The sequence below is a fragment of the Gadus macrocephalus genome, chromosome 11, assembly GCF_031168955.1.
Source record: "Gadus macrocephalus chromosome 11, ASM3116895v1".
Lineage (NCBI taxonomy): Eukaryota > Metazoa > Chordata > Actinopteri > Gadiformes > Gadidae > Gadus > Gadus macrocephalus.
The window spans coordinates 18,425,874-18,439,694 of record NC_082392.1 but is presented as its reverse complement, the minus strand read 5'-3'; the positions used below and the strand labels follow the sequence as shown (position 1 = coordinate 18,439,694).

Below are 13,821 nucleotides of genomic sequence, written 5' to 3'. Positions count from 1 at the left end.
CCACTACAATAAGGCACAGCCCAAGAACCGCGGTGCTTTAAAAACACTCCCAAGTGCAAGAGTTGTGGTCATTAAAGGAGCATTAGTTTCATGACCTCATATCCAACAGCATGCTGCGATTCTCTTATAGGCTGTTTTTTTTACCGTATGGATATCTTAGGAAAATCCAGGTGTTCTTTGCACATGTTTACACTGCGGGATTTTAAAGTAAGCTTCCGGCTGAAAAACATAATAATCAAGAGTGTTTTTTATGCCCATAACAAACACAAGACACCCATAAATAAAGTCCCTGTTAAGACATTATTTAACGATACACAAATGCATTTTTCCTGTGTTTCTTTCTTAGAAAGTATTATTTCCAATCCAAAACAACACCTGCTGATTCATTGAGTTTTACATCACTCTGAAAACAGCAGACGCCCTCTTTATTGAAAAAAAAACAAAAGACATCCTGTAACCGCCAGTATCCCCACCAGGAACTGAGAGCACTCATTTGGCTGATAATATGTACAGTATGTAAAATCATAACTGACATTGAGGGTGTGCGTGTGTGAGCCCGGCAGGTTGTGAGAGGATTTGGAGGGGAGTGCGGGCAGCCTTAAAACCAATAATAACTTGCTGGTGTGACTTTTCATGAAAGGTGTGTGTGTGTGTGTGTGTGTGTGTGTGTGTGTGTGTGTGTGTGTGTGTGTGTGTGTGTGTGTGTGTGTGTGTGTGTGTGTGTGTGTGTGTGTGTGTGTGTGTGTGTGTGTGTGTGTGTCAACACGTGCATGTGCTGCTCGTATCTGTGTCTCTTTGTTTGGGTATGCGAGTAAGATTGTAGATGAGTGCCTTCCTACTAAGTCCCTGTTTGGCACAAATTCAGTTCATTTGGTTGAGATGCCATGGGTAAACAGTGCCATCTATGGCCAGGAAGAGGAACAGCAGGTGGCAGGTAGAAACACCGAACAGGCAATGAGTGTTAACAAAGAGGACGTAAACACACTAGCTGATACAAGCCAAACACGAGACAACAAAAAAAAGGCGATGAAATGGAATGGGGTGGCCTTGAAGTGGTGATCAACCGAAATAACGGGAAGACTAATCCAATTCAAAAGTCAAGTCATTTCTTCCTAGTCTTAAAGTTATGTTGGTTAGTGACGGTATTGGGGGAAAAAAAAACAATTATTCAAGAAGCAGAAGACACACCAGAAAAGACTGCATTGTAGATAAACGGATTCGCAATGTAACTTAGCAAAATGCTACACAGCTCACACCCAACTCATGCTTGATGCCTTGAATAACAACATAATGATAAGTAATAATAGAGTGTAATAATACAACCAAACTATTATTATTATCACGCTGTAATGGGCCGGTATTTGTGATTCTTTGCCCCACGTTAACTTGCCTGGCTTCAGAGCAGCGGATGGAATATTACGTGTCATGCAATCTACCAGAGCTACCATTCAGCATGGCAGAGCTGTTACGTTCAGAGCCCTCAGTAGTATGAAACACCCCGCCCATAAGCATTCATGATTTGTAAGACTGCCTGCCTCGGTCCGTGGATCAACACTGCCGCCTACATGCCAGTGTCGGTACTGCTACTACGACTCACGCAGGGTGATGTCATAGTTTAAGAAAGAAAGTGTCTGAAGGTGTGTGTGTGTGTGGTGCACTTGCGTGCATGTGTAGGGGGGGGTGGGGGGGGATACGGGGTGGTGCGAATGGCAGACGAGTTGAAAAAAAGAGGGAATGAGGTAAGGCAGAGATAGGGGTAGTGAGAGAGAGAGAGAGACAGGGAGCAAAAAAAAAGGTGATGTCATTTCACTGGAGCATATGGGCTGGCAACAAGCACCTTCTTTGTCTCAACACTTTCATTACACTATGCTGACAATGATGCAATTAAGATGAACAGCAGGCCATAGGAAGCGGTGGCCGAGAGCCAAACAAATCATTTGTCCCTCGCACGCCTTCCATTCTCTCCAGCCACAAAGCTGGACCCTAGCGTCGGGGGCTACGGATAATGTCTGACCATCACAGGGTCTCCGTGATAACCACACACGTCTTTCTGAACGTCCACCCCATGCTACGGTGTGGCAGTGCCGAATACAGCCAGTCTTCACATCGAGAATGCCCGCTCAAGTTAGTAGACGTGAGCATCCTCCAAGACTACCTCACTTCTCCCCATCTGGGTTCATTGAGTGCATCTCACACCCTGAATGAGCCGTTCAATGGAAACTGCGGCAGTGTGCTCGGTGTCCACCACTATGCAAGGCACAGCGGTGGAATAAATCGAAGCGTGTTTTATTGGAATGCACCAGACGTCGACTGTGTACAGTTAGGAGTGGGCAGAGAACCAGGCAGTTAAGAAAATACAAAAGGGTGATTTTATTAGCAGTGTGCTTATCTCCGTTTGGCTCTCGTAATCAGCCGTAGGTAAGGACATACAAGCAGTCCGGCTGTATTTCGTTGCAGCCCAAACATAGTGCTCAGAGGGGCTCAACCGAATCAATTGTACCGCTTCAGTAACCTAGCAACACAAACAATGTTTGCTCCCTGCGGCGAGTCGGGACAGCCCCAGTGTATAACGATTGGCTGCTGGGTGCTTCGAGGTCAGCTCTGAGATGGGTCAAAGTGGAATTTGGTTTCAGCGGCAAAAATCTGGAGGACGCTGTTGTTTTGGCCACCTCAGCGCTCGTCTCCATTGAAAGCAATGGCACGCTCGGTTGCGACTCCGCTACCGCCATTGTGACTTGAATGCCACTTAACACTTTCCTTGGCTTGTCAGAGTGTCTCAGCCCAAATCCACCATGCTCCCCATTCTTGCATTCCACATCACTGTTCCATCGCTATGCTCTTTTCCCCGACAGAGGCAAGAGGAACGACATTTTGTGAATTCTACAGTTCGTTCTGGACATTTAATAGCTGTGTTCAGAGTTAACGATTATCTTGGAACAGTTTCTGAACAACTGAATTCAAGGAAAACCGAAACCTGAAACAAGTTATTTTAGAGGAAAAGGGGATGTTGTGCGTTACATAGCAGGGTCATGGATTGATCCTGGCACAAATCTCGACTTTAACGCACAAAGTTTTAAAGAAGTAGGAGAAAAAGTAACGCACCCCCACATTGGAGCGAGTGGGAGTGGTTTGTGCAGGAGACAGTGAAAGCCTGAACAGAAACATGGCCCCACTGCTTAAAAAAAGTCTGCCAGGAGTAGGACAGAAGGAATTTTTTTTATTATTTCAATTTAGTTTTTTTTCTCTTAAAACATGGGACAGAATTTCACTGGCTATTGGTTCAGCGGAACCCATTTCAATAGGGATGGAACAGAGCAGCTAATGTTTAAACCTGTTCAATGGAAACTGACACATACAAATCATTATCTTGGCTCTTTTGATTGTCTTTTTGATTTGTTAAATCAAAAAGTCTGTTAAAAAAATGGAAGAATCAATTATTGATGCAATTGGCGGGATTTGTTAACAATATCCATCCATTTTACATTATTTGCTCATAATTTATGAATGGAATATAGCCATTCTGTATGTCCATCCACAAAGTTGATTTAAGGAAAATTACATTTTTCTTTCCTCCATTTCAAATTGAGAACATTTCGGCTTCGCATATTTAAGCATGCCCCAACTTGATTGGCTATCTTACTGGCGAATCAATGATAATTGGTTTACAACCCAGAATTGACATCACACCTGGGGCCAAATCCGGTGCCAAACGGAGGCGGCCATATTTACAAATTACACAGACATCATATTGTCACGTTCATGTTCATTAACGTAAAACCACACACTCTGGGATAGTGCACATAGTACCAAATCATTGCCACCAAAATGTCAGACTGATTCGAAATAGCTTCTTTCTGAAGACAGGCATTTGACATCCCCATGAAAGCCAATTTATTTTTTTCCTGATTTGTTAAACCTCTTAAATAGAAGGTGAAACCGTCCATGAACTGATAACTCTTGACTTGATCCAGAGAGCTCTATCCACTTACACTCACGCCTTCCAGCTCTGTGCGTGTGCATGTGCGTGTGTGTCTGCGCGTGTGTGTGTGTGTGTGTGTCTGTGTGTGTATGTCCGTCCGTGCGTACATGCGCGTGTTAAAAGATAAGGGGAGACCAAGACAAAAGAGTAAGACCAAAAGAAAAGACAAAATGGAAAGATTAAGAGAGTAATACCAAGCTGGACCCAAAGAGGCTAAGGGTTAGGTCTGATAACATCGGCTTCAGGTTGAGGTTGAGTGAAAACAAAGAAAGGGTCTGTGTGCGCGGTAGAACAGTTCACCCTCGGCCCTCGCCCCCTCCCCAAACGCCAGAGGTGTCCCGTGGATGAAGGATGGCTCTTTGAGACAGGGCTCGGCAAAGTGTCGCCTTCTCCGTCCTGGTGTTGAGCAATGGAAACCGTAAACGTGTGTGTGGGTCTGTGTGTGTTTGTCTGTCTGTATCAGAAGGAATGGGCCGGGTGGGGGGGGGTTGTCTGCGAATTTGCATGTTTGAAGCATGTGATTAATGTCCTTGTACTACCGTAGAGACCCCTTAGTGTGAGCAACGCCGGAGGGGTTAATATCGTTCTAGCGTGCACGGCAGCATGTGCACGTACGTACACACTCTTCAAAAAAGGAGAAAAACGACCAAATACAAAATATCCATGGAGCATATAAAAATGAATTCAAACTCGGCAGACAAATGGAAGTCATTTGCAAGATGCATGCTGACACAAAGAAAAAACACATGTGGGCACACACCTATGCAAACATACGCGGACATTGAGACAAAGAACATATTTGACTGCCATGAATCAGAAGAGGAACAGGGGGTTTTGGCAGCCGTTTGGGGACTGCGTACACATGTATGCCCTTTCTCGAGAAAATACCTTTGGGCTGTGAAACCTTAGTTCACGTTATGTCTGGACAGCATGCAAATGATATGCAAACCCGCAGGAGAAGATAAGCCAGAATTCCCTTCAGCAATGTGGGAAAAGGCCCGACATCCGTACCCACAATGCACCTTACTCTTTGGTTCCTAGAGCCGACCACCAGCGTGTTGCTCAGTCGTCACAGACACGCAGCCTTCTGGTATTACCGTTGTAATTAAAGAGTGAGCTTGTAAACACGCATACCACAGTCCAATAACTGGGAAATAGGGCTTGTGTATGATTACGAGTAATCACATATTATTGACGGTAATCATACAGAATGCACACCGATTTTGATGGTCATTTAGTCTTTGTACACCTAGCCTGAATATAAACAAGCCACAAATGAAGAGGATATCATATCTGTGACAATTCGACTGATTATACATTATGAAAATAGTATTTTATTAATCCCAGATGGGAAAAGCACAGACAAATAAAAACCTCATGAGCAGACAGCAGGTTACACCAATATCAGTGAGTTTATGTGGCAAGACTGCCCTCTAGTGTCCATGCGGTTGATAACACATGGTGCCTCCAAAGAACGTTCACTGCATGACTGAGCAATGGCACTCTGAGCGTCTGTGCTCATTAATCAGCTGACAAAAGAGCCGTTATTTCAATCCCTCATCCATTCAGTGTTTGTCCAGCCACCGAAAGCTTCATAAACTGAAATACATCAATTTATCTTCGTAGGTCTGCCCCTCCATCCATCCATCCATCCAAACATTCATCTACCCGTCTGTACGGATGACGGTAACCCCCGGCAACCCACATCCTGTAGTCCCTAGACATGTATAATTTATCTGAAATTGGGAATCCATCTATCCACCCAGCCATCTGTGCCTCTAAATTAATCTTACCTCATTTGTCCCGCTGTTCCAAGCTCTCTCCCAAAGTTATCAAATATTTCTTCGACACATTAGCAGATTTCAGGTCCCACCGAGTTGACACATTACCGAATTCGACAGCCTTGCTTTAATACGGCATCAATAATTTACAGTTATTCGAAATTCAATCAAAACAGAGCTAACTAGCCACAGCGGCCACATACCTAGAGATACTGTCACACAGGTGTACTGCGCCATACAATGAAGCAATTAAAGGGCAGATAACCTGATCAGGGGGGAAAACCATCGTTATTGGCATGGCTTCAGGTACATTTATGGTACCGATATCATTTGTCAAAATACCAATTTTGCCTAATAGCATTTAGTATGTGCACACCTTCCAATAATGTAACCCATAGCAACATAGCCCAGTCTTCTTTTCATATCAATGCAGAAGTCACATAAGTACAGAGTTTGTGGACAAAAAAATGAAATCGCCATACTATTACATTTCAAAAAGCTTTGTGGCATGGGAGGCCTTAGAAAGGGGGGGGGGGGCATACTAGAGACAGGTGTTGTGCTTTTCATTATGTTTTGCGGGGCTTTAGAAATGTTGCTTAGTACAATGGATGTCAATATGGCACCCATTGCACTCCCAACCACCCCTGGAAGGAGGGATCCCCCACCCAGCGTTCCTTGAAAGATCTTTTCCTCGCTAATTAAGGGAGTTTTTCCTGGCCTATGGGGGGCTAGGGTTAGGGCGGTGTCATACATTTATGGCCCGTTAATTCCTTTCAGACTGTAACTGTGATCAATATCTACATTAGAATTGGATTTAACTGGGGTATATGTCGTTTCTTTCTTTCTGCAATGTTTTGTTAAGAAACATGGCCTTTAAACACCTTGTCAGTAAATAGCCTAGTGTAAACCTTAACATATAGGGCTTTTACATTAGAATGCATCATGGGGTTTTTGGACAGCGATCGTTAAATTAAGGGTACATACATTCAATTGAGAGGACAAATGATTGGTTGTACTGCAAAATGCTAAATTAAATGTAATATGACAACCTACGCCAATGAAAACTTGTTTGGCCACTTGTCGCATGAGAAAATGGGAAGCTGTGGTATTTGGAAGTAAATCACTGCCAGAAGGATTCGAATCGTAAAAGGCATTGAACTCTTAACATTGAACTATTATACTTTGAAAACGTCATTCACCTCGTCATTCAAGTTGTAAAAAACACAATTTCACATCTTTCAATGTTCCCTAATTCAGATACAAAAATGTTGTAAAGATTTCAGATATACGATATTCATCGGGCAGCATTTATCAGAACCGCTCTTCCAAAAAACGGCACTTCCTTGGGTCCTCAGGAATACAGGCACCAAGTGTGAAATTGATCGGAAGAACGGTTACGGATAAGGTCATTGCCCGTTCAAAACATGGCTTTCGGAACGGGACGATTCTTTGGCCTCCCATATTGCTTCTTGCTGCTTTTTCGAGAGCCGCTCATCGAAACAACATCACCCAGACACTGCACTTCCCTGGGCCTGTTCAGAACAGGCTGATTGTGGCAGCTTTCTCGAGAACCATTCATCCAAAAACCTTCACACTCAACACTGCACTTCCTTGGGACCTCAGCAATACGGATGAACTGAGAAAATCGAAGGACAGACTTGCATACAAACATACATACAAACAAACAAACACATAATACACTCCTAATAATAGTTATGTGGAGTGTGCATTGCATTTCCATTTGATGACCCAAATGCCTCCACTACTGTATGGAAAATAAAAAGGCACGCCTGAACTCGGTGGAACAAGGTAGCAAGAGGAACAGGGACTTTGAGTTCATTATTGGCCACAGACGGCAGGAGCCTCAGTCAAAAAGTTACATCTGATTTCCATTGATGAAAAACACAGACACACTATTTGTAAGGCGTGTCGAGTTACAGGATATCGACCACGGGGGTTCTCAAAATTAGAATACGGTAACATTATCGTGTCTACTACTGGCCCATGAGTGACTGACAGAGCTGTGCCTTTGGAGGCCCAGCCCTGGTCTAGGGGATCCACAGCATACACAACCCAGCCAGCTGCATCGGTTTGCATTGGTTGGTTCCCAGCTCAGCACCAGGTCTTACCGGTCATCTTGTAGCCGCTGGCAGCCAACTGCCCTGCCATGTACTCCCCGTCTGAGTTGTTGTGGCTGCAGCCCCATGTCCGCATCCAGATCTTCTGGGTCCCGGGGATGAGGCTGCCACACACAACACAATATCAATAGGGTTATTATTATAGTCTGGAGAGAAGAACATTTTTGTTACTCATCTGGTTCAACCAAATAATAGAATTGTGTCTTTTATATAATGTATAAGAAAAGTTAAGCTCCAGTGTTGATCAAATTGGAGAAAACTATCTTTGTTGAGTAGATGGGTTTTATTAATCAATTATTAATTATTTTGTAGAAAAGCGATGACAGTACAGTAATAAATTGCATAATTGTTATGTTCCAAATATTTCTGATTTTGAGAGAAATACAAGCTTTCAGCACTTCCTTCCTACACAAAGTGAAGGATTCAAATAGCAATTCCTCCGTTTGGCATAATATATGTGTTTGTTTGCTTCCATGCCCTATTATGATTACTTAATGGATAACATTAAATCCTCATTAACCTCAACATGTACAGGCCAGACAAACAGGTTAAATGTGTGCAAGGCCAGCTATATTTCTCTACTCTCACTGTATCTGTGGTTCATCTTTATATAATGTGTGCTGTAGACAACTGTTTAAAAGATAATAAACAAATACAAATGATGATCAAAATAAATACCAGAGCATCTTCCTTACACTAAAATGTAAATACAAATGATGATCAAAATAAATACCAGAGCATCTTCCTTACACTAAAATGTATCAATCCTCACAGCTTTCTGATTGATTTAAAGGTTGGTTTTTATGAACCTTGCACCAATCCCTGTTTAGTGTACTGCCCGAAAAAGTAAAGAAGTTAATTATTCCAAAACATTGAATTATGCCAGCCTCATAATTTAAGATTCCTATCTCTTTCTAACTTAAAAGGTCCCACCACATGCCATCAGGTGTGAGTGTGATTACGGGCCGTTTTGAAAATCTGCCCCTTATGACATCAAAAGTGGGTGTGTCCCCCTAGATGTGTGACGCATAGATGAGTAACGTTTGCTACAGTCCACTGGGAAGGCTGGTAGACTGATCTATCCAGCAGACATCTAAGTGGATCACTTGTGATGTCTTAAGGGGCAGACTTTCAAAACGCATTGTAGGGCTAATCACACTCACACCTGGTGGCATGTCATGGGACCTTTAAAATCAGTTTAGGTATTAAATCAACATCAAAACAATCAGACTGCGAAACAAGTCGGACCTGTCTGCTTGGAGTTCCTCGGGGACGAGCTGGTCTTTCCTTTTCCTGGCTCTTGGGATTATACTCTTCCGAGCGTTCTGTCTATCCTGAGGCGTGGGGTCGTCTGCAGACACCATGTCCTCAATGTCGTCAATCATTGAATCACAGGCGGACGGCATTGTGGTCTGAAAGAACACACACATACTGAGGTCAGCAGCATCAACATCCATTTTGGTCAAGTTATCATTGGAATGCTGTTTGAAAAACCCCAGATCAAAGTACCTGTGAGCGTTATATAGGGTTTTCTTAATACTAATTTGAATACTGTCTGAATACTAATAAAGAAAAAAGATAGTGAAAGGAAAGGGTTTGTGAGAAATACAAGACGTGTGCATTAAATAAACATGAATTATTAAATATTACAATCTATTAGATATTTACATGGGTTGTCCATCATGCATTCATATTAAGGGACCACGCTATCAACTGTGTGTGGCATCAAAACATCCAGTCTGTTTATCTACTCAGCTACAGTAGAGATGTTCCGTGCAGGCTATAAGATTCCCCCAATAGCGATCAATGCCATCCATTTGAGTTGCATTTTAAATACATTAAATTTCATTTGAATGTGCTTGAGAGTTGTGCTTCATTGCGATACATCACATATAGATACAGCAAATCATAAGCACTGACAACATGATGCACACTAGGTGGAATAGACCAGGGAGTTGCCTATTCTATAAAGATCGGCTGATTCGATGTTTAACAATTACATAGCTAATGCCTCCTTTTACTTCCATTGGATTTTCTGCAACAATATTACGGAGGCTCTGCTAACAAATGACTTGGAAGAAGTACAACTTCCACAAGCTAGGTGGCTACTTTCTTGATAGCTAACCTCAAGTTGACCCACGTGTGTACCTTTTGGACACGTAAGCAGTCCGAAATAGACCGTGTGCGGACCTCACCTGTTTCGTAATGTTGATGTTAATTACGTCGAGGAAAACTTTCGATGCTATTTTCTTCAGAAATACTAATTAATATGTATTTTAACAATCAAAACAGAGATGACAGGAGTCTCATGCCGCCATGCTTGTTTGGATACGATGTACGGAACGAACAGAGAGACAAACTGAGCGCGCCCGTGTTAGCGCTCTCAGATATAGGTTTTAGGTAAGGTAATGTCGTGCAGGAGTACGTTTTTTTTGTACTGTGAGAAACTATGTGGAATCAAAAATAAATAAGCATTCATAAAATGCATTGCATAAACACTTTGATCAGAACTCTTTCCCTCTACCTAAATCTAAACCTAAACTTAACCTCCGCCCTTGCTTCCCACCACCCTAACCTCCCCTCTACCTCATCCTTATCCTCCCTGCTTACGTAACCTCCCCCTTCCCTCTACCCTAACCGTATATAATAACCTACAACCTCCCCTTCCCTCTCCCCTAACCGTATATAATAACCTACAACCTCCCCTTCCCTCTCCCCTAACCTCCTCTCTCCATCCCCCCTCTAATAATAATAATAATAATAATCTTTATTTATACAGCACTTTTCGAAACAGAGTTACAAAGTGCTTTACAGAAAAAAGAAAGACGACAAAACCACCATGAAAATAAATGTCTAAAAACAATTGTACTCCACCCTTACCCCCCTCTATCCTAACCTCCCCTCTCTACCCCCCTCTATCCTAACCTCCCCTCCCTACCCCCCTCTAGATATATGTAACGCACGCTATAAGCTCTCCAATCCAAACATTTCTACAACTGAGTACACCTGGAAATCTTTACTCAGTTCAGTTTCATGGTTTAGAACGAAGCAAGTGAATTGTTGATTATTCAAACTCTAACTTGACATGTCCTCTCTTTCATTTAGACCTTCCAGTGGCCGTATACATGTACTGCGCAGCACTGTTTAGCTGATTAGCCTTACAAGCCGTGTGTGATTAGCGTGTGATTAGCCTTACAAGCCGTTTCGAAAATCTGACGGCTTGTAAGGCTAATCACACTCACACCTGGTGGTATAATATGTCCCCTTTAAGGGGTGATATTATGCCACCAGGTGAGTGCGATTAACCATTCTTTTAAAAAGCAGTTTTAAAGTTGTTCAGATGTTGCTGATAGATCCATCTTATGGTGCCTTCAAAACAGTCTGAGTTTCCGGGAATTTCGGAGGTTGGGACCTTAAGATCGGAGGAAGTCGCCTTGAACATTCTGAAGTTTTCTGGTTTTAGCCTAAGAACGTTTCCTGAACACTCTTATTACGGAAGAAGGGAAGTTTTACGTAAAGACACGCAAGAGCTTCTGAACCTCTGAGCTGCTTTGAAGGCGGCATTACATCTAGGTGGACATTCCCACTTTTGATGTCACTAACACACAGGTAAAGTCGCGATCACTCTCCTGGTGATAACGAGACGGCCCGCCAGTGATGAAGCTCACTTTACGCGTGTTCCCGACAGCGACCGTTCATGTGCACTTGGGAAACAGCCGGTTGGGAATCTAAAAGTTCTTCACAGCAGGTTTTTTTTTATCTGATAAAAACAGTCAAAACTAAACAGAACATGGTAGGATCAGTTTCAAGTATGCATGCCTTATATTTTTCTTGATGCCTATCACCTACTATCCTTTTGCTTTTATTTATGAAAAGCACAGTATTGCCACTGTTTGGTAGGCAAACCTTATCTAGAGCCTGTACACAACGTTAAAAAACAACAACTGTGCAGTCATGCCAACAGATGTTACGTCAATCAATATTCAAGTATGTGATATGATGGTTGAATCTTTTATACTCAGTAAAACATTCATGTTCCGCCATGTTCATACGCGTCACTAGTAAACCATACATCACCAACTGGGCAACTCTGTTATGGTGCGTTCACATCGCTGGAAATTATCGGGAAAACATTTTCGCGGAAAGTTTGCGTGAACGACACCTCATGACGCTGTCAAGAGTTGCCCAGCTGGTGAAGTATGGTTTACTAGTGACGCGCATTAATAGGCGGAACATGAATGTTTTAGTCAACATAAAAGAATCAACCATCATGTCACATACTTTACTATTGATTGACGTGGTTACCGTCTGTTGGCATCGACTTTCCTCAGTTTTGTATGTTGTGTACTGGTAAACCAGCTCTAGATAAGGGCAAGTGTTGCCCCTGTCATGCCAAATTTGTACCGGGCGCGTCATCCATACGTAATCCATTCCAAACCTTCCTGGCAACAGATGATCGCGTCGTCCGTTGCCTGGCAACGGACGATCGCGTCGAATGACGTGAAAGGTTCACGGACATTCGCGAACCTTCTATCTAGCGATCCGTTATCTGTATTAATAATAATAATACATTTAATTTAGAGGCGCTGTCACGTTAAAATTGTACCGGGGGCGAAAATTGTACCGGCCTACGTCATCGTTTGTTTACATCCTGACAACCTGCCCGGCAACAGACTACGCGATGCAGAAAACATGTTTCCAAACGACGAAATAACATAATACAGATAGCGGATCGCTATCTGTATTATGATAGATAGCGATAACAATTGTTTTTACTTTATATTTGTATTGTATTTAATTCTTTAATCGAAACAATAAAAAATATTGCCCGCGAAACGGCCGAACGCGTCAAATGACAAATGTTTTGCCCGCGAAACGGGCGATCGCGTCAAATGACGTAGGAAGGTTCTTGAAACATAATACAGATAACGGATCGCTAGATAACACTTGTTTTTACTTTATTTACTAGCTAAATTCGATTAAACAATTCAATACAATACAAATATAAAGTAAAAACAAGTGTTATCTAGCGATCCGTTATCTGTATTATGTTTCAAGAACCTTCCTACGTCATTTGACGCGTTCGGCAGTTTCGCGGGCAATTTTTTTTATTGTTTCGATTAAACAATTAAATACAATACAAATATAAAGTAAAAACAATTGTTATCGCTATCTATCATAATACAGATAGCGATCCGCTATCTGTATTATGTTATTTCGTCGTTTGGAAACATGTCTTCTGCATCGCTTAGTCCGTTGCCGGGCAGGTTGTCAGGATGTAAACAAACGATGACGTAGGCCGGTACAATTTTCGCCCCCGGTACAATTTTAACGTGACAGCGCCTTTCAAGACACCCAAGGTCACCTTACAGAGCATATAGTCATCATTCAAAACTATGTAAAACAGACTAGGAATAAAAGGAAAACAGAGGTTAAATATGAAGAATAACAATAATTAATAACACTCAAAGACGCCTAAAGTGAAGGGGGGACCTCACTAACCACCACCAATATGTAGCACCCACTTGGGTGACGCACGGCAGCTGTCACGTTAAAATTGTACCGGGGGCGAAAATTTTACCGGCCTACGTCATCGTTTGTTTACATCCTGACAACCTGCCCGGCAACAGACGACGCGATGCAGAAAACATGTTTCCAAACGAGGAAATAACGTAATAATTGCCGGGCAGGTTGTCAGGATGTAAACAAACGATGACGTAGGCCGGTACAATTTTCGCCCCCGGTACAATTTTAACGTGACACAGCCAATCGGCGCCAGAACGCTCACTACACACCAGCTTGATTGTATTGTGCTATTTCGTCCTTGACCTGCTTTAAACACTCAGTTTACTTGCTAAATTTGATTAAACAATTAAATACAATACAAATATAAAGTAAAAACAAGTGTTATCTAGTGATCCGT

The 13,821-nt window shown here is 42.5% G+C and overlaps 1 protein-coding gene across 1 annotated transcript in view; it reads right to left on the bottom strand.

Annotated features, from left to right (window-relative positions):
- The window catches only part of cdkal1 (CDK5 regulatory subunit associated protein 1-like 1), a 220,015-nt gene extending 209,757 nt beyond the window's left edge, over positions 1 to 10,258 (bottom strand). The window contains 3 exon segments of the mRNA XM_060065377.1: positions 7,890 to 8,002; positions 9,147 to 9,310; positions 10,094 to 10,258. Of these exon segments, the coding sequence (XP_059921360.1) occupies positions 7,890 to 8,002; positions 9,147 to 9,304 (271 nt within the window). The 5' untranslated portion in view covers positions 9,305 to 9,310; positions 10,094 to 10,258.
- Positions 10,259 to 13,821: the final 3,563 nt, after the last annotated feature.